This window comes from Camelina sativa, chromosome 15 (assembly GCF_000633955.1).
Source record: "Camelina sativa cultivar DH55 chromosome 15, Cs, whole genome shotgun sequence".
NCBI classification, from domain to species: Eukaryota; Viridiplantae; Streptophyta; class Magnoliopsida; order Brassicales; family Brassicaceae; genus Camelina; species Camelina sativa.
The window spans coordinates 6321727-6345299 of record NC_025699.1 but is presented as its reverse complement, the minus strand read 5'-3'; the positions used below and the strand labels follow the sequence as shown (position 1 = coordinate 6345299).

At 36.5% G+C, this 23573-nt stretch overlaps 5 protein-coding genes across 5 annotated transcripts; 2 read left to right on the top strand and 3 right to left on the bottom strand.

The window, feature by feature from the left end:
• On the top strand, nucleotides 8–1086 carry LOC104745666 (leucine-rich repeat extensin-like protein 3). Its single transcript, XM_010466970.2, has 2 exons — nucleotides 8–828; nucleotides 912–1086. The coding sequence occupies exon 1, from the start codon at nucleotides 90–92 to the stop codon at nucleotides 684–686; it is 597 nt and encodes a 198-aa protein (XP_010465272.1). The 5' UTR covers nucleotides 8–89; the 3' UTR covers nucleotides 687–828; nucleotides 912–1086.
• On the bottom strand, nucleotides 2541–4867 carry LOC104745665 (growth-regulating factor 5-like). Its single transcript, XM_010466969.2, has 4 exons — nucleotides 4305–4867; nucleotides 3501–4032; nucleotides 2891–3381; nucleotides 2541–2804 (listed from the first exon to the last, which is right to left on the bottom strand). The coding sequence occupies exons 1-4, from the start codon at nucleotides 4501–4503 to the stop codon at nucleotides 2797–2799; spliced, it is 1230 nt and encodes a 409-aa protein (XP_010465271.1). The 5' UTR covers nucleotides 4504–4867; the 3' UTR covers nucleotides 2541–2796.
• On the bottom strand, nucleotides 7294–9154 carry LOC104745663. Its single transcript, XM_010466968.1, has 2 exons — nucleotides 8698–9154; nucleotides 7294–7779 (listed from the first exon to the last, which is right to left on the bottom strand). Exons 1-2 carry the CDS (start codon nucleotides 9063–9065, stop codon nucleotides 7494–7496), a joined length of 654 nt encoding a protein of 217 aa, XP_010465270.1. The 5' UTR covers nucleotides 9066–9154; the 3' UTR covers nucleotides 7294–7493.
• LOC104745662 (DNA-directed RNA polymerase I subunit rpa49) lies at nucleotides 13683–15744 on the top strand. Its single transcript, XM_010466967.2, has 4 exons — nucleotides 13683–14253; nucleotides 14391–14522; nucleotides 14727–15041; nucleotides 15231–15744. The coding sequence occupies exons 1-4, from the start codon at nucleotides 13771–13773 to the stop codon at nucleotides 15639–15641; spliced, it is 1341 nt and encodes a 446-aa protein (XP_010465269.1). The 5' UTR covers nucleotides 13683–13770; the 3' UTR covers nucleotides 15642–15744.
• Nucleotides 15824–20234, bottom strand: LOC104745661 (dihydrolipoyllysine-residue acetyltransferase component 2 of pyruvate dehydrogenase complex, mitochondrial). Its single transcript, XM_010466966.2, has 19 exons — nucleotides 19966–20234; nucleotides 19542–19635; nucleotides 19345–19409; nucleotides 19162–19247; nucleotides 19040–19080; nucleotides 18599–18654; nucleotides 18439–18513; nucleotides 18263–18355; nucleotides 17838–18077; nucleotides 17673–17745; nucleotides 17462–17562; nucleotides 17255–17340; nucleotides 17104–17179; nucleotides 16951–17018; nucleotides 16797–16863; nucleotides 16605–16700; nucleotides 16422–16524; nucleotides 16239–16334; nucleotides 15824–16154 (listed from the first exon to the last, which is right to left on the bottom strand). The coding sequence occupies exons 1-19, from the start codon at nucleotides 20005–20007 to the stop codon at nucleotides 16084–16086; spliced, it is 1629 nt and encodes a 542-aa protein (XP_010465268.1). The 5' UTR covers nucleotides 20008–20234; the 3' UTR covers nucleotides 15824–16083.

Genomic DNA, 23573 nt, shown 5'->3' with positions numbered 1-23573 from the left:
GTTTTTTTTTTTTTTTTTTATTGGTTTGGGTGTTAAATCATCATCTCTGGGTGGATCCGAGAATTCAATCAATCAATCTGGGTGATGAGATGATGATATTAATGGGTTTTTTTAATTCATCATCCTTGAATGTTTTACTACTTCTCGTTATGTTTCTCAGCTTCCTCCTTCTTGTCCAATCACAACAACAACAAGAACAACCTCAATTTCAATCTCCACCTCCTCCGTCGCCTCCGCTTCTTAATTCATCACCACCACCACCGCCGCCGCCTCAATTGCTTCAATCTCCGCTGACTCCGCCTCAGGTCAACACGCCTTCTCCTCCTCCTCCTCCTTCACAATCCAACGTTGGAGATATAACTCCTCCTAATTCTCCGCCGCCGCCTCCTCCACCGCCTTCTTCATCTCCTCCGCCGCCGAAACCCTCTCATCCTCCTCCTCCTCCGCGTGCGCAAGCTTCTTCTCCTCCGCAATCTAACAGCAGAAACCACCAACCACGGAGGTTACGGCCGCCATCTCCTCCTCCTCCTTCTAGGGTCTTCAAGCAAACAGAGAAGAGAGGATTGAATACAGGGAAAACAGTGGGTCTAGTATTCGCTGGGTTTGCAGCAATGTTGCAGATTTGCGTTGCTGCCTTCTTGCTTTTCAAGAGAAAGCAGCTTCTCCGGATGACTCATACTTATTGATTTTTTTTTTGTGAAGAGAGAGGAGACCAGAGAAACAATCTTACTGAGTTTTCATCATACTTTTGAGAGACGAGGAGAAAAGCATCAAAAAAAAACACGAAAGGAACTCAATTTGATCAGCCCTTTTCCTCTGTAAATTTGGGTAAATTCTGGATTTGACATATTTCCTTCTTCTTTTTGTATTCAGTCTTTTGATTATTTTTTTTTTGCTTCTTTTTTAAAAAGGTCGGTGTAGTTTTTCGTTTTACATTGCCTAACGATGCTAACTAGAGAGATTGAACAGAGAGGTTTGGAAAAGAAAGAAAAAAAATGGCTCAAGTCAAGTCATGTAAAATTTGTTCTTTAGGGATTCTGTGAGATGAAAACCGATTATCTAATTTCATTCTTGTGAGTTGGCTAATGTGTTTCTGCTGTTGGTTGAGTATTATTATTCTTGTTACCTTCTCTTGATGGATTGTACACAATTCCTCTGTTTCTGCATATTCTGCGGTATATCTCGGTTTGTATGTGTGATGTTACTATGTTAGTATAGTGAGAATCAAGGCAGTGAAAAAGATAGGAAGATCAAGTTTCTTTCTCTATGTTATGCTTTCCTTAGGCTATAGATTCTTTGTCACTTCTCCTAGGAAGATCAACTCCATATTGACATGGGAACTGCTTAGACTGTAGTTGATAGCTCTTGGAATCAGAAAATGTCAAATCTTTCCTGTTTTATAACCTCTAGGAATCAGAAAATGTTGAATCTTTCGTGTCTGATTGCTCTTGGAATCAGAAAATGTTGAATCTTTCGTGTTTGATAGCTCTTGGAATCAGAAAATGCTTGGGATCTTTCATGTTTTATCTGTAAAATTTTGGTTATTTAGATCTGTAGTTATCTTCTTATGTGATTTTGCAAAGTGCACATTTTATGACGATGGGGATTTGATGATAACTAGCCTCTCTGGATGTATGGTCTGGTTTGAACTTAGAACCGATGTTTTGGTTTACGCAAACCTGTCTAATTTTGATAGTTTCACATGGAAGAAGAATGGTATTTTTTTGATCTTGTTCCCTATACTGAAAGTGTTTAAGACGCGTTTTTGTTTGGTATGAGACCAAAAAGATGAGCTGGTTTTAATCTGGACCTGATTCCGCTCATAGAATCTTTCGTTGGCAAAATGTTTCTTTTTTTAATTCTCATGATATACTTAAAATATAATACTAGTGTTGGTAATGATTCCAAGTAATCATACGCACGTAAAAGATTAATAAACTTAATGGATCAAGAGTCATGATGTTTTTGTCTTTTAACTCTCATCACTTTTTTCCTTTTGCCAAAGAAGCACATGCATGCAAGGAAGCATACCCAAAAGTTGTGTATGATTTGTTTGTTTTCCTATAAGCGACAAAATTTCTTATGTTCTACATATAATAATAAGTTCAATTTGTTGCCATATTATGTTGAGTTTTGACCATTCTCTCGTTCTGTAAATGCGTGATTCAAGACTTGGGTCCACGGAACGTCATTTCATATAGTTGAGGATAGTCCCATAGTTCAAATATAGTAATCGATTCTAAAAACTTTGAAGTGTAATAAAAACATCATTGCGGATACTGATCTTATACTTTGCTTCAACCACAATTACGATAAACTTCAACGTAGCCCAAGAGTCTTCCTTCAGATAAGCGTTTTACGATTTTAATACACATACTTAACATGTAATTGCCTAGAAAAAAACTAGAAAAAAACTAGGTTCATGTGTTAAATAGATTCATATATAAGAGGTATGCCTGCACCCTAAGAAACAAACTCAATATATATATATAGATAGCACTGCCCCGCACAGAGTCGTGTTTTCTTTTGTTGCTTTCAGGGACACTAAAATATAAAACGATTTCATGAGAAAGCAAGAGAACACACACAGACATATCTGTCGGATCACTTTTCTTGTTGGACCTAACACACATAGAAAAAAGAGAAAGATACATAAATATGTATACATATAGGTTTCCTGCAAACAGAGTCCTGTCTCATTGTTCCACGGAAATAGATGTGAAATGTGACTCTTCAACATTTCGAAGTTGTGTGTGTTGGTGCAGCAGACCCATCATTGAATACTGCCATCCTTAATCAGCTAGCTGAGAAAATTAATTTAGAATTATCAATAATTGAAACGCTACTTATTATTTATTAGCGTAGATTAGATTATTTTTGCAGTAATTACCAGTGTCGAGTCTTGAGTGGGAAGAAAGGTCAAGCCAAGAATCTGAACTCTTGTTCTGTGCCCAGTCCTCACCGAAGAAGTGATGAAGAGACTTCTTTGATTCCGATGAATCTTTCTCCTCTTCTTCTTCTTGATGACTTTGATGATCTTGTCTTGATGAATTAGCAAGGACACTACTTCTTGTGGGTTTGTTGAACATGTCGGCGCCCAAAACGAAACACTGTTGCTGTTGCTGTCGATGATGATGATGATGATGATGATGATCCTGTTCATGATCATGTTGAAGATGTTGAGATGATGATGAGGATGAGTATGTGTGATGTTGATCAATCTTGTGATCAGTAGTACTACAGTGGTGGTACGGGTCATTCATCACTGTTGTTGCTAACGGTTGTTGGTGATGGTAAGGAGAATCTTGAAAGCTTCTAGATGCTTCTGGAAAAAACGTTCTTTCTCCAACTCCAACTCTCTCCCCAATTCCTTGAAAATACCTAAAATTGTAATACAAAAAAAATCCCCATATATAAATAGAAGTTTCTTCCTTTTCAAGAATTAATATCCTAATTAAGCATGAAAAAAGAGAAATTAAAGATAAGATTATATACAGAACCTGAAGTCTTTGTGGTCAGTAGCAGAGGCTAAGACATTGAACTGAGAAGTAGTAGGATTAGTGTGTTGATGAAGTGACAAAGCAGAAGCATGATGAAGAGGTTGTTGTTGTTGTTTAGGTGAAGTAGAAGGGTAAGGATAATCAAGAGAATGGCTGTTGAAGTAACCTCTAGTGTGACTGCTACTTCCACCAACACCAAACCTGTTACTGTTACTGTAAGCATCCATTGAAGAAGAAGAGGCAGAATAAGTTGTTGAAGAGGAAGATGCAGAAGAAGAAGACAAGGTGGGACTTGGGCTGTTGTTGTTGGGGAATGAGAGAGATGGTGATGTTAAAGGATTTGTTGTTGTCTGATTCTGGTCAAGAGATTTTCTGGCACGGTTTCTTCCTCTGTGCATGTGTTTTTCACAATACTTTGAATCTGGGTAAGCTTCTCTTGAGCATCTCCACTTCTTCCCATCTGTTCTTCTGCATCGTCCTGGTTCTGGATCTGGTTTCCTACCAAATCCCATCTGGTAACATCCCCATCCAACTGCATCATTTAATTAAAACAAAACCCTAAACTTAGTCATGCTGTTAAACCCTAATTAAGACCTTAATTAGTTCCAAAAATCATCAGAATAATATTGTGGAAAACTTCCAAAGTGGTCGTTGGAAAAAGAAAAAGGTGGAGACTTTAAGCAGAAACTCAGAAATCTTAAGTGTATAAAAACACATAAAGCTGCAAACTTTGGGCATGAGAATCAACAAAAGATTGAAACTTTATGCAAGCCAAAAAAAAAGAAGAAGAAGTGTAGAGCTTACGGGATTGGTGAGGGAGGAGTCTAGAGACCAAGGCAGAATCCAAGCTTCTTCTAATGGAGAAGATGAGTTCAGGTGGGACAGGAACACCAGAGACCATGTACTTGTAAATTAGGGCTTGGTGTTCGAGTTCTTGCCATTGTGTTGGTGTAAATGGAGGCCTCTCTATTGTTCTCCCACTACTTCCACTTAGACTCATCATCTTTTCTCTTTCTATCTTCTCTCTAGCTATAGCTTCCCTCAAAGAAAGGTTTATATATGTAGCAAAAGCACAAAAGAAGATAAGAGCTTGCTTTCTTGATGGATTCAGAGATTAGGGTTCCTGAGTTTCGGACAGAGACAGACAAAGAAGAGCACCCTCTCTGTCACCTTTTGATCTCTCTCTCTCTCTCTCTCTATCAAAGCATATATTCCTCAGATGCAAATTGCATGAACACTACTAGCTTAGGTTCTTCCTCTTCACGAGACCATTCTCTCTTTAATATATATACCCTATTTTTGTATTTAGGAGAGATATAAATTAGTCACACTCTAGTAGATAGGTTTATTTTTTTGGTTGAACGTTAATCAAAACGAAATACTATGTGTTTAATAAATTAAAGAGTTATCACAAAACATTCAATAAAGAAATGAAGAGAGAAATGAAAAAAAAAAAAAGAAGAAAAAAAAATCACATCAGGACAAGAGCTTTTAAGGAGTTTTGCCATGTAGTGTAAAATCAAAACAACATTAAAATATCCAATATTGTAAATGTTAAAATAGATAAAATGTAATGTAAGGGGGATGAAGAAGGAGAGTGTGGTCCTATAAAGACTGGCAAATCTGAAGAGACTCAGGCCCAGTGTTCCTGTTGCTTCTTCTGCAGCACTTGATGCTCCTGTCTCTCTGACTAAACTCTTTCCTCCTCTCTTCTCAATCTTTTCTTCAAATCAACCATTTCTTTAATTAATTTATTTTCAAGCTAGTATATAAATAACTATTTTTGTGTTTTTTAATATAAAAAGAGTGCATTGATTTTGGGAATCTTTTTTTTTTTTTTCTTCCTTTGAGCTGACGCACTTTTTAATTTCAGCTGTATCCCAACACTTCATAGCATAAAAATGAGTGCCATTTCCTTTTTATTGAGCTCATTTTTTTCTTTTTTGTATATTACATTGAGTGAGCTCTGTTGTTAATAATAATATACTGTCTAAGACAGGGGAAAAACAGATAGATGCAAAAAAAAAAATAATAATAGATACAAGTAAGTATTTAATGAAAAGAATTCGGAAGGAGCTTCTTGTATCACACACACTGCACGAATCTCTGACTCGAGAAGAAGAAACCAAACTTTTTTGCTGACCTGAAAATGAGTAATATTATAGATTTTACAGTTTCTGACGACAATAGAAAACAAAAAGATTTTTACAATTTCACATTTTTTACATAGAAATGTGGTTTTATTTATTTTGCAAGGTGGCAAAAATGGTAAATAAGGAACAAAGAAGAGGGTGTTTAGATGAGAAATAGAGAGCAGGGAAGAGACCATTGGATAAAGAAGGGGACTAGGTTTGTTTGGTTGCAAGTGAAGTGAAAGTACTTTTGTCCTTTTTAAAAAAATATATGTTAGATATTTTGTCGTTTTTCTATTAAATATTTTCTTTTTAATCGGACATTACTCTATACAAAATTGAAAGAAAAAGTATAGGAATATATATAAGAAAGAAGAGAAAGGCATGTGAAGTATCAGAAATATACAGAGAGGGTTGGGTTCATTAAGTGCAGAGAAAAAAAAAAAAAAAAGGAGTAAGACTGTTCACTCCTCTGTTTGTTTCTCTGTCTCTTTTCACATGCTCTGTCCTTTTCTCTCCTTTTTTTTGAAGCCCCCTAGATCTTTCTCCCCTTACACACCTACTATCTACCATTCTTTACTTACACATTTATATGTCCGATACATATAATGCACTCATTCATACTATATTTCTTACATATACATGATCCTCTAAATTTAGGGTTTAAAATTGTTGCATTGGATCGAATTATGAACTAATCCTTTTGTAGAGTAGATCACCTTATTTTCTTGGATAGACAATAATCTGATGCAAACTTTGAGTTAATGGTATAAGTTTACAAAAACAAAATTGAACATTGAGTTTTTTATTTTATTTTTGTTACAGTTATATAGTTAGTGAGATCAACCAAATAAAATTAATATCGATGGTAACCTTGGCATGCATGGCTAACTAACAACCATCATCCTTAAATTGGTTGGAAAAAATGATATGCATGTATATACTGAGAGACATAAGATGGTATTGGACCTATTGGTACACACATGTTACGTTTGCTTGTTGGTCAAACTGATGTTCATGATGGTGAATAAGGTAGGAAGAAGATGGTTGAAAGACCTTTGGACTAAGGGATATTTCCGTTTAAGAGCATAAGTTTCCATTTTAGTCATTCATATGCATGATCATCATCATCTTTTCTTCTCCCTTTCTCTTCTCTCTTTCTTTTATTTTATTATGTTTTTTATTTAAACAAATTCATTAAAATGAAAAATGGAGGAGTTGATAACTTGATATCAGATATAAATAGGAGATGAGGGATGACTAAAGGTAGGTATTACAGGGCAGAGACCTACCTCCTTCTCTCCCTTTGACTCACTTTTCTCCATTTTTTGTTTTTTTTCAGTTTTATGACATGTAAATACTGTACCATAAGTCCATAACTATCTTTTTAGGCCTCGAGGGTTATTTACGAATCATATATATTATTTATTTTACATAAACGAATTGTAATATACTTCTGATTTCTGAACCATCCAATCACATTAAACATGGCTATAACCTATAGTTATATGCTCAAAACTTATTATTTTTGTCCCGGTCCTTTTGGATATTAATCTTTCCCATAACGAGTTGATTATCATTATATTTTATTTTGTAACCGAAACTATATGTGAAAGAATAAAATGGATATAGGATAAGAACATGGTAATAATAATGACGACCAAAAGTAGACTAATCACGATTCATAAGGTGCTAATGTCATGCAGTTAGCACAGACGATTATTAATTATAATGATTTACTAAACAATACAAACCCATATATAAACCTATATTAATTATGGTTATCACAATAATACATACTGACACCAATTTCATTTCATACGTGAGTTTGAGCCACAGGTTCATAGCTCCTACTCCTTCGTTAATGGGCCGGAGATGGAGCTAGTGGCAGCAATCGTCGAGGGGATCGTCGGCGTTGGCAACAACAACAACATATGAAACAAATAAGCCAACGTATCACTCGGACAAGTTGGGTTACGAGTATTAAAACAGGAAACACGACCCAAAATCCAACATAAACCATTAGTATATAACGAATTATTTGATCGTCAGATTGAACCAATGCGACCGCGAAAAAGAACGCTGCCGATATGCAGAGAACCGCCGCCACCATAAATGTTACGAGGGTCGCCATTATCATTCGGTTCCTATATAAATAACTATATCATCAGATAACTATTATATGAAATCGAGTATTTTTCATACTTTTATAGTCCAACCAAGCAACGATCGAGTTAGTATATTTTTTACCAATCGGTTTTGTTGAATTAGTTTAAGTCAACCATCTTGTCAAACACGAATGTTACATTAAAATTCCAAAACTCAATAATATTATACACACAAGTTGTTATAATTAAGATTAGCCCTGGGCATTCGGGTACTCGGGTCGGGTTCGGATAGGAACCGATCGGTTCGGGTTTTTCAGGTAGAGGAGTTTAGGACCCAATAGGGTAAACAGAAAATATCGGTTCGGGCTCGGTTCGGGTCTTACCGGGTTCGGGTTGGTTCGGGTCTAAAATTTCAAAACCTATAAGTACCCGAAAAAATCGGATATCATCCGGGTTTGGGTTTTTTGTACCCGATTACCCGAAATTTTACCCGATAACCTGAATTTTACCCCGATTACCCGAAAATTTTAATGTTAAATATTAAAATAAAATATAGCTAAACATTTCAATAAAATTTTTAAAAAAATATAGCTAAATATTTCAATATAATTTTTGTTATTTTGAGTATTTTGATCTAGGAAGAATTAATATTTTTGAATTTTAAGTTGTAACTTTGAATAACTATGTTATAAATAAAAAAAATATAACTAGTATTTTATGTATATTATTTTATTTCGGGTTTATCGGGTACCCATTCGGTTCTCGGTTCGGTTCCGGATTCGGTTCCGGTTCTTCGGGTTTAGGAGATTAGGACCCAATAGGGTATTCTACCGGTTCCGGGTTTGGATTCGGGTCCATATTTTCGGGTCGGTTCCGGTTCGGGTTTTCGGGTCCGGTTTTTTTGCCCAGGCCTAATTAAGATACGTTGCAATTTATTTATTGGTCGGTAGTTGGTACCTTAGTCGTAAACCGCTGATGACGAGGAGAATGAGACTCATCGAGGCAGAAAAAGACACTGTACTACTAATAACCATCCCAAGATAGGCTTGACGCTTGGAACTCTCGTACTCCAATACAGCAGTACCCGCTTGCCCTTTACAAATCGGAGCTCCGATTTGATTTCCAAAAGAACAATTGTCACTTTGCCATACGCCACCGGGAGGATTAACCATAACTTGAAAACTCATACCAGCTATAACCGTCGCCGTAACCATCAGATTTCCTCTGGTTTTTTCTAACCAATCACTTTGGCGGTTTAAGTACTTTGCGAACCACTCTGATGTTGATTCTTCGTATTGATGATTTTCTCGACCATTGGCTTCCATGATTCAAAGCAATGAGTGTTATTACTTTTAAGAGTTTTTACAAGTTATATGTGTAATTTCTTTGATTATCGCCTGAGATTATATAGGAAAAAAAGAATGAGACTCTTGATTTAAGGATGGAAATTTCTGGTTTCATCAGCTAAAAGTCTAGTTTGAGACTATTCGTATGTTGATTACAGCAATAGAAAACATATTATTTGAGAACTACACCAGCAAGTCAACACAGCGACATTAGGTAGTCGTCGTTTTTAAAAAAAAAATATTTATATAGAGTTTTAGTTTTTTAGGTTTGGAATTGCACAACATCAAATTTGACTTTGGGAGCTTCTTTGTTCTTTTTATATTCTTTCAACGGTCTTTGTTTTTCATAGTACCTACATCTACATGTGTGATGTGTCTAATGAATGAACTTGCCAAGTAAAATTTTGGAGATATATATAGTCGATGAAGATGGAACACTCGCTGCAAAATGCATAGCATTCAGCAAATCAAAAGTAGATCAGTCGTTAATGTTAGACAGTGAAAATAATTACGTGATACTATTTTTCCACTGTAAAGTAGATAATAATCTACTACCAACATAATGTAATGATCTAGTGGTTGCTCTGAGCCTTTTATAACTTCATGTAATCAACTACGACCAATGTAATCTAGTGGTTGAAATAGTCGCTAGTAGATAAAAAAAAATACCCACAAGGGAGGCCCTTTTAAGTTTAACTATTATAGAAGTGTCGCATAAGAAAACCATGCTCGTATCGTATATATATGTTGGATAACTCAGCTTAAATATGTATCTGAGTGAGGCGGGTAACAAAACAAAACAAAACAAAATAGCATGTATTAGTTTTTATTTATTTATTATTAGTTAAGTAATTCTCTAATAAACATGTAGCTAGCCGATAAGATATATATATATATATATATATATTTTTTGTTATCGAATTGAAAAGAGAAGAAAAGATTAAATGTTAAAGAACCCCTAACCAAAAAATAATTAATTACAGACTGTGATCGACAGTCATAAAATTAGTCAGAAATATTTAACTAAAAATCTAATCATGAATTTGGTGTATTTACATCATAATTTTCACATGTTCCGGCATAGATTCTTTCGTTGGTACATAATAAATTATATATGAATTGTATGAATGTTCCACATTAGATTGCTGAACTATTGTAATGTACTGATCAACGTCTTAATTATTTTAATAACATAAGTTAATTTCGATGAAGAATTACAAACCCCCATATTAAACCTTATAAAATGACAATAGGAGACATATTATAGTTGTAACATTGCTGACACATTTTCCTTGCATACGTGAGTTTGAGCCACATGTTCATAGTTCCTACTCTTCGTCAATTGGCCGAGATGGATGGAGCCAGTGGCAGCAATCGTGGAGGGGAATAGGGGATCGTCGTAGACGTGCAAATACGATGACATATGGTACAAATAAGCCAATATCAGTCGAACAAGTTGGATTAGGAGTACTAAAACCGGAAACGCGACCCAAAATAAAATAAAAATAAATCAGAAGCATATATAGAATTATTCGATCGTCGGATTGCATCAATACGATTGCGAAAAAGAACGCTGCCGATACACAAATTACCGCTGTCGCCATAAATGTTATGAGGATCCATATTATAAACCGACACCTATATAAATAATAACTATATAATCAGATAACTGTATTTTGAGACCAAACAAAATTTCTCTAATTATTTCGAGTGTATAACAAAAACCTCATAAGATAACTATGATATATAAAATCAATTATTTTTCATATGAAGTCAGTAAGTCCAGTAAAAAAAAAGATCGAGTTAGTATTTTATATCAATCTGTTTTGTTAAGTAGTTTAAGTCAACCATTGGACACACTAACCCAAAGTCAACACCTTAACCTTAATTTTTACATGACTTTTTTTAGTTCTCACTTTTCACTGTTTCAGTAATATCTTGTCAAACACAAAAGTTACTATAAAATTCCAGGCTTCATGCATGTTCTTATATATTAAATACCAATTAAGTAGTCTTCTTCTATAAAATTGTAATGTACATGGTTGATTGGTTGGTACTTTAATCGTAAACCGCTGATGAAAAGAAGAATGAGACTGATCGAAGCAGAGAATGACACTGTACTGCTAATAACCATCCCAAAATAGGCTACACGCTTGCAAATCTTGTAACCCAATACATCAGTCATTCTTTCGGTTTGTTTTTCGAAAGAATGACTGTTGTCACTTTGCCATACGTCATCGGCCAAAAATTCATACCAGCTATAATTATCACTGACAAAAATATAAAAACCTTATAAAAATCTTACAAAAATCTTATAAAGATCAACATAGGTAAGTAGACCATAAACGTTTTACAGTTCCTATATACAAAACTGGTCAGACCAAAACATCGTTTTTCTTTCAGGCACTAACATCGAGGACCCATCTCCGATAATCTCTTCCGACGCCGGTGGAGCTCTGGCTCACCGGCGTCGGGATCTCTCTACCTGCGGCATTATTTCTGCTTTGCCCTCTTTCTTTTTGCTTACTTTTTCCCCGTTTATTTTTCTTTTTTGGTTACAAACTCCCCTTCTCCCCTCAGATCCCGGCGAGCTTTCACTTAAAAGAGACAAAAGACGAGGGCGGAGTCCTTTGAACCCTCTCCTCCTCTCTCTGGTTAACTCAGCCGGTGTTCGGAGTCCACATACAGCCTACATGCGTATACCCAGATCTGAAAGTCTACTTTCCCCTGCAAAAGCTCTTCCAGAGACACCGAAGTTAGCAGACGAGCTCCTCCTTGGACCATCTGCTGCTTCTCACCCGGTGGAGACGTCGACGGCACACGGCGTCCTTTTCTACAGGCGAAGCTTTCACCTATCCATCAATGGACTGTTCGTGTGGTCTCTCACTGACCTCTCCTTTGGCTTGCCACTATCAAAACCTTGTCCCGCAGAGATCATCCGTCTATTGCAAATCTATCCACTATCTCCGGACAGCCGCCGCCGCATGCTCACCCAAACTAGGTCAACCACCAAGGAAAGAGTTTTTCTCCTGGTGGGCCTTGTATCCCTCGACGGCCCTTTATCGTTTCACCAAACCAAGCCCAAAACAAAAATTCCCAGGTTCGATTACTTACATCTCTTGTTGACAGCATTATATAACCAATGGTGTGATCAAGATTGCTATCTCTATGATTACCATCTGAGTAGTAATTCATCATGGTTGTCTTGGTGTCACTTGATATCATTGGAAACCCTGTTCTCAGTAGACAGGTCTGTCTATCCCTCGTCCGTGTTTTGCCGCAGACAAACTTTGTGTGGAATCCTTGATCACCATTTTCATGGCAGAGAGGATCCACCTGTTATGTCACGGTTTGACATTTATTTATTCTACCTGTTCTTAGCTCCCATAGTATACTCTACTACTACCAATACCCAGCAATCATACGTTTGTGCCAGGACTGGTTACTCTTTGATAGTGTCTTGTCGGTTACAAACCTTGTGTGGAATTCTTGATCACCATGTCCATGGCAGAGAGGATCCACCCGGTATGTTACGGCTCTACATTTATTATTTGCGAATCCTGGTTTTAACCTCAAAGCTGATCCTTATTGCTCCCAAGTTCTTGAAGTATCAATGCGTTTTAACTCTGAACTCGATGTATCGAGATTGTACTTTTGGTCTTAGTGGCTCCTACACCAATAGTCATCCCTCGACAGGCTCCACCAACTACTTCAGGAACCCCTTGGCTAAGCAACTCACCGTCAGCCTCTTTATAACCAACCGAGCTTCTGCCCCCCGAATCTCTACCAAGGCACTACTTCCTCTAATATCCCTCACTCAGGTGAACTCCTTGGTCCTGATTCCTCTACTAACGGCAAAGTGTCTTATGACCGAGGCCTACCTGTCATCTCTCGAGTCCCTCGATGTTGACCAATCTTGCAACCATGATCTCACAAGTCTTCAACTGCTTTTCAGCTCTTGTTTCTTAGCTCTCATGGATCTTTGCTTGATGCTATTTGTTTCCTTGTTCTCTTTTAAGGCTTTGGGGAAAGTCTATGCTTGTAACCTTCTGAACTTTGGGATTTTTCATCCCTCTTCTTATACTGTTTCTATTTGAANAGACCGAGAATGCAATTTTGAAAAAAAAAAAAAAAAAAAAAAAAAAATCTTATAAAGATCTTGTAAACGCTTTTACATTTAAATTAATAAAATTAATTTAAATTTTATAAACACATTATATAGATGAACAAAATTGTATTATCAAAGTATTAATTTTTTTTCTTTCAACGTCTTAATTCTTTATCAATATAAGTTTAAGTTCGATTAAAAGCAAAAATTGAGGTCTCAGTGTATCCCAAATAGTTTTTTTTATATATATAAAAGATAAGTCTTCACAAATTCACAAACAGCGTGTCGTTTTCTATTTGTTTCTGATGAAACTAACGCGTTGTTTTCTCTCAGACGAGCGTTATGCCGTTGGGGGTCCTTTTAGAACGGATCAAAAGTTAGAGGATAAAAAAACGAAAACTATGTGAAGATCTTTTTTATCAACATGGATAAATACAAGGGTCCGTTTTGCAAATATTCCTGAACAAAGTCGCCGAAATTAGGGTTTTAGTATTATTTAGTGAGTGGTCTCTTCTTCTTCTACATTGCTTGCAGCTTCTTTGATCGACTGAGAGAATCCAAAGGCTTTAACAAACCATGGGAGGCAAACACAAGATTGACCATCTTAACGAGGAAGAGGAAGAAGATGAGGAGTTCAACACACCAGAACCTCTAGAGAAGAAGCAAAGGAAAGGTAAGGAGATTGCAACAGAAACAGAACCAGAAACAGAGGATCAACACAAAGACAAGAAAATCAGACTCAAGGTGACACAAATCCGTGAGAGACCCGATAGAATCTCTCCTATCGTGGCTTATTTCTCCACAAGCTACGATCCCTGTGAGGTGGATCCAGAAACGGGAGAGAAAGTTCATGAGACTCCAAAAGTTACTGTTTACAAGCATAAGGATGAGACGAAGAAGAGGCTTCAAGTTGTGGTAAGCCCTCCTGGTGCGAACGTGGAGTTTGTGGGAACGAATTACACTGGCGAGCAAGCGGCTATGCAGACTACTGCTTATTCTTTGGGTATCGTGAATAGAGAGAAGAAGACGATCAGGATTTTTCCTATTGCTCACAATAAGGTTTGTAAAAAAAATCGAATTTTTTCTGTTACCCTTGATTTTGATGAGGTTTGAGTTAGTGGGAATGTTTTAATGTATTGTGAATTAGAAAAGGATTGATTTTTTTGAGAGTTGAAGTTTTGGGTTTTAACTTGCAGATAATCAGATTGGAGCCAAGGATTAAAACTGTAGAAGCAAAGGAGGAAGAAGCTTCAGAGGCAGAAGTTAGCATAAGAGATCGACTAAGCAAAACTAACCAGAAGTATAGTACAAAGAAAGTTGTTTCTCGGGTATGTCATCTTTTCTATGTGTTACTCGTTCTCTACAGTATTAGTCTTATTGGTACCATTGCTAATATAAGCTGCTGTAATAATAGTAGCATTAGTTTAAATCCCTTTGCTTAGCTTCTGACTAGTACCTATATAGGTTGATTATCTTGAGATTCATTGAGAGGATTGTATATTTAAATGAGAATGTGTGTGTCTTTTATGCAGGATAAGAAGAAGCGTAACTTAAATCTGGGAGATGATGCTGAGACGCAGAAGTTCCTTGACGGGAAGCTTAATGAACTTGATATTAATACGGGGGCTCTTGAAGGCACCAGTTCTACTGTTGCACGAAACATTCCACCTTATGATGCCTCTGCAACTTCTCCAAGGGAAGCTTATCCTTTGGACAAAATCATCGAAAAGGGAGAATGGAACTTCCTTGGAGATATATACAGGCTTCTGCAACAGGAAACTGAAGCAGCACCTGAGAGTTACCCTTTTTTTGTCCGCAACAGATTGTACAAGTTGCGAGATATCAAGGTAACATTTTGATTCTTTTATTGGTAGTATGCATATACGTGGTAAACATGGTAAAGTCTAACATGCGGAACTATCGCTCTGCTGTTAACAAAGATTCTGAACTTGTAGATAGTCATTTTGATCTTCATAGTTTCATCTACAGCTCAGATTCTTTATGCATATTTGTTGATTTTTCTGTTTGATATGCAGGACGATGCCGACTTGCAGAGGGTTTGTGGTGCTTTAACATTTCTCACCCATCTAATTAAGTTCAAGGACAGAAGCTCAATGAATTTTGAATCCGCTAAAAACCATAGGATTCCAGATATCATCCATCGGAAATTTATTAGCATGTACAAGGATCCTGAATCAGACAGGATATCTGTTGACAAGTCCAACCTTCTGATAAGCTATGTTCTTGTGCTATCACTTCACGTGGATGGTTTCAAGACCGATCCAGAAGACATAGCTAAAGATCTGAGGGTGAGCACAGTTGCGCTGAGGACACATTTTGAGAACCTTGGCTGCAAAATCTCCACAGATAAGACAACTAGGGTTGCGACCTTACCGACCCCTCTCAGTTTCCCGCAGATCAGGCGGAGGAGGAAGACACAAAAGTGATGACGATCTGTACTGTTTGTTTTAATACTTATTTGCTGGTATTTTAGACATATTTTTCCTTGGGTTTAATGTAGTATTTAAAAGACATGTTTCTTGGGTTTAATGATGTTTTCGCATATTAGCAAGTAAACCGTCCGTGATATTGAACTCAGAGGTACTTTATTAACAAAACAGGTAGTATGGGTTTTAATAATTTCAACCCCATGATGAAAATAAGCATTAAGCCAGAAATGCAGTTAACAGTAAAATTGTTGGGATTTCCTGATCTTATTTTTGGACAAAAAATCTGTCACCTCAATGTAATGAATAGCAAAACACGCAACTTCCAAGGCCTCATTGCTAAAGGGAACAAATCTGGTAGAAAATGTTGAGCCAGAGAAATTTGATGTCACACTCTTATGAATTTAGCTTTGATGTGTGTGTGTATGTGTGCGTCTGGATTTTAGAGCAACATAGATTCCGGGGTCTCGATGTATCCCTTGAAAGCTTTCAGCCACTCAGCTCCAATAGCACCTGCACAGAGAGATTACTTAATAGATGTTTTCGATGAAATGATTATTGATAATACAATAGGGAATGGGAGGCGGATTCTGTTACCATCTATTACGCGGTGGTCACAGCTTAGTGTTACAGACATGTACGAAGCAACGTTGTATTGGTCAGGACCAGTACCGGGAACAACTCTCTTTTCGGCTGTTTTGAGATTCAGACACCACAATATAATAAGTTATGGGGAAGAAACTTCAATGGATAAAGTGGATGAGTGTGCTAAGGGCTTACCGGATCCTATTGCTAGAATGGCAGCTTGAGGTGGATTGATGACGGCACAAAACTGTTTGATGCCAAAAGGTCCTCCCAAGTTGGAGACTGTGAATGTTCCTCCCTGTCAGAAGAAAACAGTTTTGAGTTGATTTGCTTTCAGAGCAGCATTATTAGTGAGCAGTGACCAAAATTTAATCTAACCTCATAATCTTCTGGCTTCAAGCTGTTTTCTTTTGCTTTTTGGGCCAAGAATCGAACCTCTTCTCCAATTGTGGATAGTCCTTTCTTGTCTGCGTCCTGCAATCAAGCAATTTGATAAACTGAGTTTTTTTCTTTCTGAAATCTCAGGTTTCTGCAGCAAAATGTTAATAACTGTATCGAGAGCTCCCTCACCTTGACCACAGGAACGTAAAGCCCATTTTCTGTTTGTACAGCAACGTTGATGTTCACATTTTTAAATCTGGGCATAAAAAGAGTAAAATAAGAACCACGAAACTAGATGATTTGCAAAGTTATCATGAAGCTCTGAAGCAGATTATGTACATACTGGCGGATATATTCGTCTGTCCATGAACTGTTGCACTGAGGAACTTTTCGAAGAGCCAGTGCAGCAGCCTGCAATTCGAATAAGAAAAGGTTTCATAATGGATAACAGAGAAGGATATTTAATTAGGCTTCCAAGAAAGGAAGTATGATGCACCTTAATAACAAGATCATTTACAGATATCCGTTTCCCACCAGATGTCTCTTGATATAAATTGAGTTGACTCCTAAGACTGCATATAAAAAATAGCTATGTTTAGCACCCATTGACTGAATCAAAATACATAATCTGAAAACTTAATACTTACCCCATCATTTTGTCCACACATGTATCCACGGTCAGGTAGTAGTGAGGAATAGTTTGCTTTGAGAATGCCAAACGTGAGGCTGTGACCTGTCAAACTCATACAGTTAACAAATTTTGAAAATTTTGCCTCCAAAACAGAGAGATCGTGGGTCAAGGTAACCTAGAAATACCACAAACAATCAAGATATAAGGTTGTATAGGTATTTGCCTTTCGTATCTGAGTGTGAGGGATGTCAACATAGTCCAGATCTGGAACCTTTGAATCCGTGCGCTTGGAAGGCTTGGCAGTAGTTTCTTTACCACCTGAAGCTGTCCCATAGGAAGATGCATTAGGAATGGATGACGTAAATTCGGTAAAGAGAAGCAACAAAGACTGGGGAAAAATGTAAGGAGAGGGCATAGCCAAGGCGTTATGATACCTAAGAAATCTTCGACATCAGCCTTCACTATCCGTCCTTCAGGACCTGTGCCTTTGATGCTTGAGAGAGGTACCTAATGTTTTTGAAGGAAAAGTAGGACAAAAAGTTAAGAGCATGGGAATCAAACACTAGAGCTTTACTGGTAACTTTTTTTTGGAAACTAACACTATTATCTTCAGCCAACTTTCTTGCAAGAGGACTGGCAAAAATACGATCTTCTGAAGGAGCCGAGCTTGGCTTGGAACTCTTGGCTTCAGGAGCAGTGGTTGGTTTCTCAACCTTCTCTTCCTTTGGAGGGGAAGGAGCTGGTTTTTCTTCAGGAGCAGCAGGACCAGCATCAGATGAGGGGGTGTAATCTTTAAACTTTTGAATATCCTCTTCCTCTTCAACTGTGATAGCAATCACCTAGTTGGGACAAAGAACATTTATATGTGATTTATATAAAGAAAGATATTTTGTCAATTTTGTTGCATAGTTCATTGATTTGCAACTCTACAGTCACAAAAAGGGAGCGTAAGGCTCACAATCAATATTTTATGAGAAGCCATTATAATTTACAAGTCTCCCAGAAAAATACGAAACAATCATACCTCCCCAACTTGAATTTCTTTTGCCCCTTCCTCCTTTACTATCTTGGCTAGAAAACCCTCTTCCATGCATTCCATTTCGACGGTTGCTTTGTCCTAAAATATTTAGATTGAGATTAGTGTTATTTTCCTGGCAGAAGAATAAAAAGAAGAAGAGATTCAATCTAGATTAACATTACAGTTTCGACTTCACAAAGCACTTCACCAGGAGCAACTTTATCACCTTCTTTCTTCAGCCACCTGGCAATGTTACCCTGAAGTTTCAACAGGTAGCTTTAGTAGAAGGACAAGATAATATACCATGTAAATTTTAGTAAGTAGGTACTCAAAGGTCCATACCTCAGTCATTGTTGGCGAAAGAGAAGGCATTCCAATCTCTTGATGAGGAGGAAGATCTGAAACATATGTGTAGAAGTTCTCGGTAAAACAAAACCATGTAGGAATGCATATCCACAGTGACAGAAATATGATAGCCGCAAAAGGCACAAAAACCAAGTCAGACGCTAGTTATTCCAGTTACCAATTAATATTCCATACAGTTGCACAATCTTGTCACAACAGAAATTCCGTGATAAACCCCTTATAGATCGTTAACCAGCTACATAGCTAGCATATACAAGGCGGGCCTTAAGAAGTATGAAATATGATCCGGTAAAAATAGAATCAGAAATCTGGTTTTCTCTACACAAATTATCATGCAGGCCAAAGAATATACAAAGAGCAAGCTGTAAGTCATATACAAGTTAAAGTTAAACTCTTGATGAAGAACTAACTAACTACCTGAACTTGATGAAAATCCTCTTACTGATCGCATCTGGGAGCTGAAACGCAAGAAAACTAGCTTAAGATAGAAGTATCCATACAGGAACACAGTAAGAAGTATGCACATGGCAATTACATACCTTATAAATTCTTTAAAAAGTTTTGGTCCTGCCATTGTGCTGCTTAGTTTTGTGCTCATTGTTGAAATACCACTAGGCATTGATACCTATATAATGCATTTAACAACGTTACGACAAAAAACACACAGATGATTATGCTACAAGGGCATAGCCGAGAACGAAAACAGAACAGCAGGGACTTACATTTCCGGCACTACATTTAGAAATTATCTCCACAGTGGAATAATTCAGGCGGGCCTTGAAGATATCTGAAGACCAAAAAAAAGAAAATGCTGAAGGGAGAAGCATAACATATATACTCAAAACATATTAACTTTCAATCATTTAAAGCTGGAACATATTACATAACATATATATACTCAAATTTCAAACTAAGTTACCTTGTCTACCAGTGAGAGATGGCTGGGTACAGTTGGAGTAACATCGGACAGCCACGGCATGGTCACGCCTCAGTAATGTGGAAACATGTTTCAACTGTCAAAATCACACAACCATCAAAGCGGCGTTATACAAATTACTCTGCTTCCAAAACTAGAACTCTTCCAGTAGTAACAAAATGAATACAAAAGCTAAATAACCACAAACTGCAAATTGATAACGCGAACCACAACTAAAGCTCTGAATAGCAAAATGCAGAATTGCCCATGATTAGAAATCAATCATTACCAAAAAAAAAAATCGTTAATAGAAAACCAAAATGAAACAATCTTATCATCACGAAATCAAAATAATCATCGAAGAACTCAAAAACACGATCAGATAGATACCAACAAAAATGGAAAAAAGAGAGAGAGAAAGAGAAACCTTTTTGGAATGATTGATGATGAGACGAGATGCGTAAGTCATTGTTGTGCAAATCGGAACACTGCCTTAGCCCCCGATCCGAATTCGCAACTGTGAATGTTTTCGATTAGAAGGAAGATGTGAAAAACAAATTCAAATGGTGTGGAGTGTTTAGGGTTTTCAGCAAAAAGAAAAATATCAGAAGATCGACGAAATCCGATTATTTTGACTTTTATTTTAATTCCAATCCAAATTTTGGTTTTTGATTCTCTGAGCTTTTGCGAGTCACCAAAAGACAGAGATCATCAGGTGCGTGCGTTAGAGTATGAGTAGGCATCTAATGAACGGCGGGGATTCGTCAAACTATGTCCGATTTTAAAAGTCAAACTTTATTAATGGGCCTCATCTTCCCAGGCCCGTATAAAAATTGAATTGATGTTTCAATGCAATCATCTTGATGAAAATGGTGCTACTACTCGTATGGCTCAATTTTTACGCTTATGATGATCACCGAGTTGTGACAGTTCTTGTCCTAGGGGACATGTTCCTCTAACTCAGCTGCTACTAGCATTTTAAATCGTTTGAAAAAAATCTCAAAAATTACAGAACGGAGCTGGGGGCAAATGGGCAATTCTTTATGTCTTTTTGCTTAGTTTTCCTCATACATTTTTGACTCTAAAGCACGATTCTGTTTTTGCCTTCTCCAGCTATGTCTACAATGTCAACAGCTTAGTAAAGTGGTTAGAAGGCTGAAATCAAAAACATTGTTCGCTGAAGAAAGGCAAGAAACTCATTGTGATGTCCTTCGTTTCGTCCAGAGGTGCTCAAGAGATTGTAACAATTATGTATCTCTAGACACATAGGCAATTAGGCATGTATCCCCTGACTAACTATCTCCACTTTGTATCCCACAACTTGTCTTTATTAAATATATATACTTGAGGCTTAGATTCACAATCTCCATTTTGTATCACCTGATCAAAGAAATTATTGGATTCAAGATTCATTTGTAAATGCATTTGAATGTGGTCATGTGGAACAGTTAGAGCTGTCAAAATGGGCTGTCCACGTCCATTTTGACCCGTCCAACATTGTCCAATTTGATTTTGGACAAATAGCTGTCCGTGTCCATTAACGACCATGTCCACTTATGCCCATATTTTTATGGGCTGTCCATGGGCGTCCATTGGACAACAATATAACAAATTTTGTAAAATGAGAAAAATGGTGTAATTAGCTATTGAACATAGACAGACAAATGTGTTAATACTTAATAATAATAAATATATTTTCAGATAATAGTTTTTTTATCATTCACTTTAATTCTCTTTGTAATTTCAAGGTAGGTTGTATGAAAACGGAAATAGATATGCATAAGCGAAACATTTCAGAAACGAACAATGTTTTTCTAAAATTAGAAAATAAAAACATTTTGGAAACGTATGTATATATGTACATATATATATATATATATAATAAAACACCAAATATAAATATTAATAGTTAAATTAAAACACTAATAATATTATATATATGTATAATGAATTCATATATTTCCAAGTTATTTATTACTAAGTTTCCAAACAAAAAAAGATTTTGGTCGTGTTTGCAAAACGAAAACGGAGTTTCCATCGTGTTTTCAAATAGAAATTTCTAGGAATCGTGTTTCCAAAACAGAAACGGAGTTTCTATCGTGTTTCTAAATAGAATTTTTATGAATTGTGTTTCCATAACTTGTTTCCGTGTTTGCACGAGTTTCAGAAACGGAAAATGGAGCTCAAAAAGAGTTTCGATGTAACATAGATTTGGAGAAAGAAAGCTTTGGAAATAAATTAAAATATAATAAATATATATTATTTTTTCCGTCAAGAAATAAGTCATGTTGTCCCAAAATAATTAATAAAAATAATGAATAATTTATGTTCCAAAGTAATTACCCACTAGATATTCTTTAATCTAGAGAGATATATGTGTTAATACTTAGTAATAATAAAATATATTTTGAGATAATACTTAGTTTATCATTCATTTTTATTCTCATATTAATTTGGAGAAAGAAAGGTCTGGAAAATAAACTAAAATAAATTAATGAAGAAATAATGAAGTTAATTTGTGTTATTGTCCCAAAACAACTAATAAAAAATAATGAAGAATATATGTTCCTAAGTAAATTACCCACTAGATGTATTCTTTAATCAAATTAGTACCCAAAACAAATTGAGTTTGTGTGTTTAAGACATGAGCTAATAATAAGTGTGATGATGCAAAAACAAAACAAATCCTTGTCCGAGCGAACAAAGGAGTAAAAGAGAAAGAGAGAAGAGGGGTAAAATCGGAAATACAAGTAAAAGAAAAAGGAGGAAGAAGATTTCCAAAGGAAAACCCTAAAGGCGGAGTATATAAAGTTAAAGCAACGCGTTTTCTCTCTGCCTCTTTCGGTTTTTCACATCAGTCTCCTCACAACAAAAGCCTCAATCTTCGCTCTTTGCTCTCCTTTCTCTCTCAACCCGGTTCAGATCCGTGTTTGGGAGATTCAAGCTCCCTGAAATTTTCCTACTTTCGTTTACCAATCTCTCTCAACTTTTGCTCCAGGTTTGTATCTCTTCGCTTTTGCTTATCCTTTTCTTGTTACCTTTTTTTTTTTAGATTCGTGATTAGGGTTTCGTTTTCGATAGATTTGGTGAGTTTGTTGATTTGAAAGTTTTGATTTTTGTTGTTTCTAGATCGTTTGTATTGTTACCCTTATCTTCTTGCTCTGTTTATGATATTATATGAGCTGATGATGATGATGACGACTATTTATGTTTTTTGGATCTAACCCATCTTTAAGAATCTGTAGATTTGTGAGTTTTACAGTGATTGTTTGTATGTTTTTATTACCGCTAGGTTACACAACTCAGATGTTATTGTCTTTATAGACTGTTTCTTAACAGTTCGTTGTGGTTGTCTCTGGATTTAAAAGGTCTTTCATATTGGAGAAATAGGGTTTGAGTGGTGTCTATCTATGTATATATGGATAACCATGTGCCTTTTTTATACATTCTCTCCGAACATTATTTGAGGCAGATATTAATGCTTGTTTTCCTCTCTTTATGGACTTCGAGTTTGGCTATTTTGTCACATTCCCTTTTATTTTTTTGCAATCTTATTTATCAGGAATTGAAAAAGATGTTGTCTCTATTGTCTCATCACGGTATCTTTGTTGTTGTTCTGTGTATGTAGTATGGCAGGATCTGCACCAGAAGGCACTCAATTTGATGCACGTCAGTTTGACCAGAAACTGAATGAAGTGTGAGTCTTTTTGTTTTGTTTTCCATCTTGTGTGTGTGTGCTCTTTCTGAATGATCTAGTTGCTGATTGTATATTGTATGGATGCAGACTTGAGGGACAGGATGAGTTCTTCACTTCTTATGATGAGGTTCATGAGAGCTTTGATGCCATGGGTCTCCAGGAGAACCTTCTCAGGGGTATCTATGCTTATGGTATGTGTTTGAAGTACTCTTGAAAGCTATCTTTTGTGATTTGTGCCTCTCGCTTATTAGCATCATCTCATGGGTGGTTCTTTTGTGTTCTCTTAGGTTTTGAGAAGCCTTCTGCTATCCAGCAAAGAGGAATTGTCCCCTTCTGCA

Bases quoted from the DNA above. Each gene is read 5' to 3' on its own strand.
- LOC104745665 (XM_010466969.2), bottom strand. From the start codon at position 4,503: ATGATGAGTCTAAGTGGAAGTAGTGGGAGAACAATAGAGAGGCCTCCA. The intron at 4,033-4,304 runs GTAAGCTCTACA...TAAATGATGCAG, and splicing joins ACTCCTCCCTCACCAATCCC to TTGGATGGGGATGTTACCAG. The intron at 3,382-3,500 runs GTTCTGTATATA...TTACAATTTTAG, and splicing joins ACTGACCACAAAGACTTCAG to GTATTTTCAAGGAATTGGGG.
- LOC104745663 (XM_010466968.1), bottom strand. From the start codon at position 9,065: ATGGAAGCCAATGGTCGAGAAAATCATCAATACGAAGAATCAACATCA. The intron at 7,780-8,697 runs GTACCAACTACC...TTATTTATATAG, and splicing joins ATCAGCGGTTTACGACTAAG to GAACCGAATGATAATGGCGA.
- LOC104745661 (XM_010466966.2), bottom strand. From the start codon at position 20,007: ATGACTTACGCATCTCGTCTCATCATCAATCATTCCAAAAAG. The intron at 18,078-18,262 runs GTATGATTGTTT...TGTCCCAACTAG, and splicing joins AAGAAATTCAAGTTGGGGAG to GTGATTGCTATCACAGTTGA. The intron at 17,746-17,837 runs GTTAGTTTCCAA...CAAAAACATTAG, and splicing joins AGTTGGCTGAAGATAATAGT to GTACCTCTCTCAAGCATCAA.
- LOC104745662 (XM_010466967.2), top strand. From the start codon at position 13,771: ATGGGAGGCAAACACAAGATTGACCATCTTAACGAGGAAGAGGAAGAA. The intron at 14,254-14,390 runs GTTTGTAAAAAA...TTTAACTTGCAG, and splicing joins TTCCTATTGCTCACAATAAG to ATAATCAGATTGGAGCCAAG. The intron at 14,523-14,726 runs GTATGTCATCTT...TCTTTTATGCAG, and splicing joins CAAAGAAAGTTGTTTCTCGG to GATAAGAAGAAGCGTAACTT.
- LOC104745666 (XM_010466970.2), top strand. From the start codon at position 90: ATGATGATATTAATGGGTTTTTTTAATTCATCATCCTTGAATGTTTTA.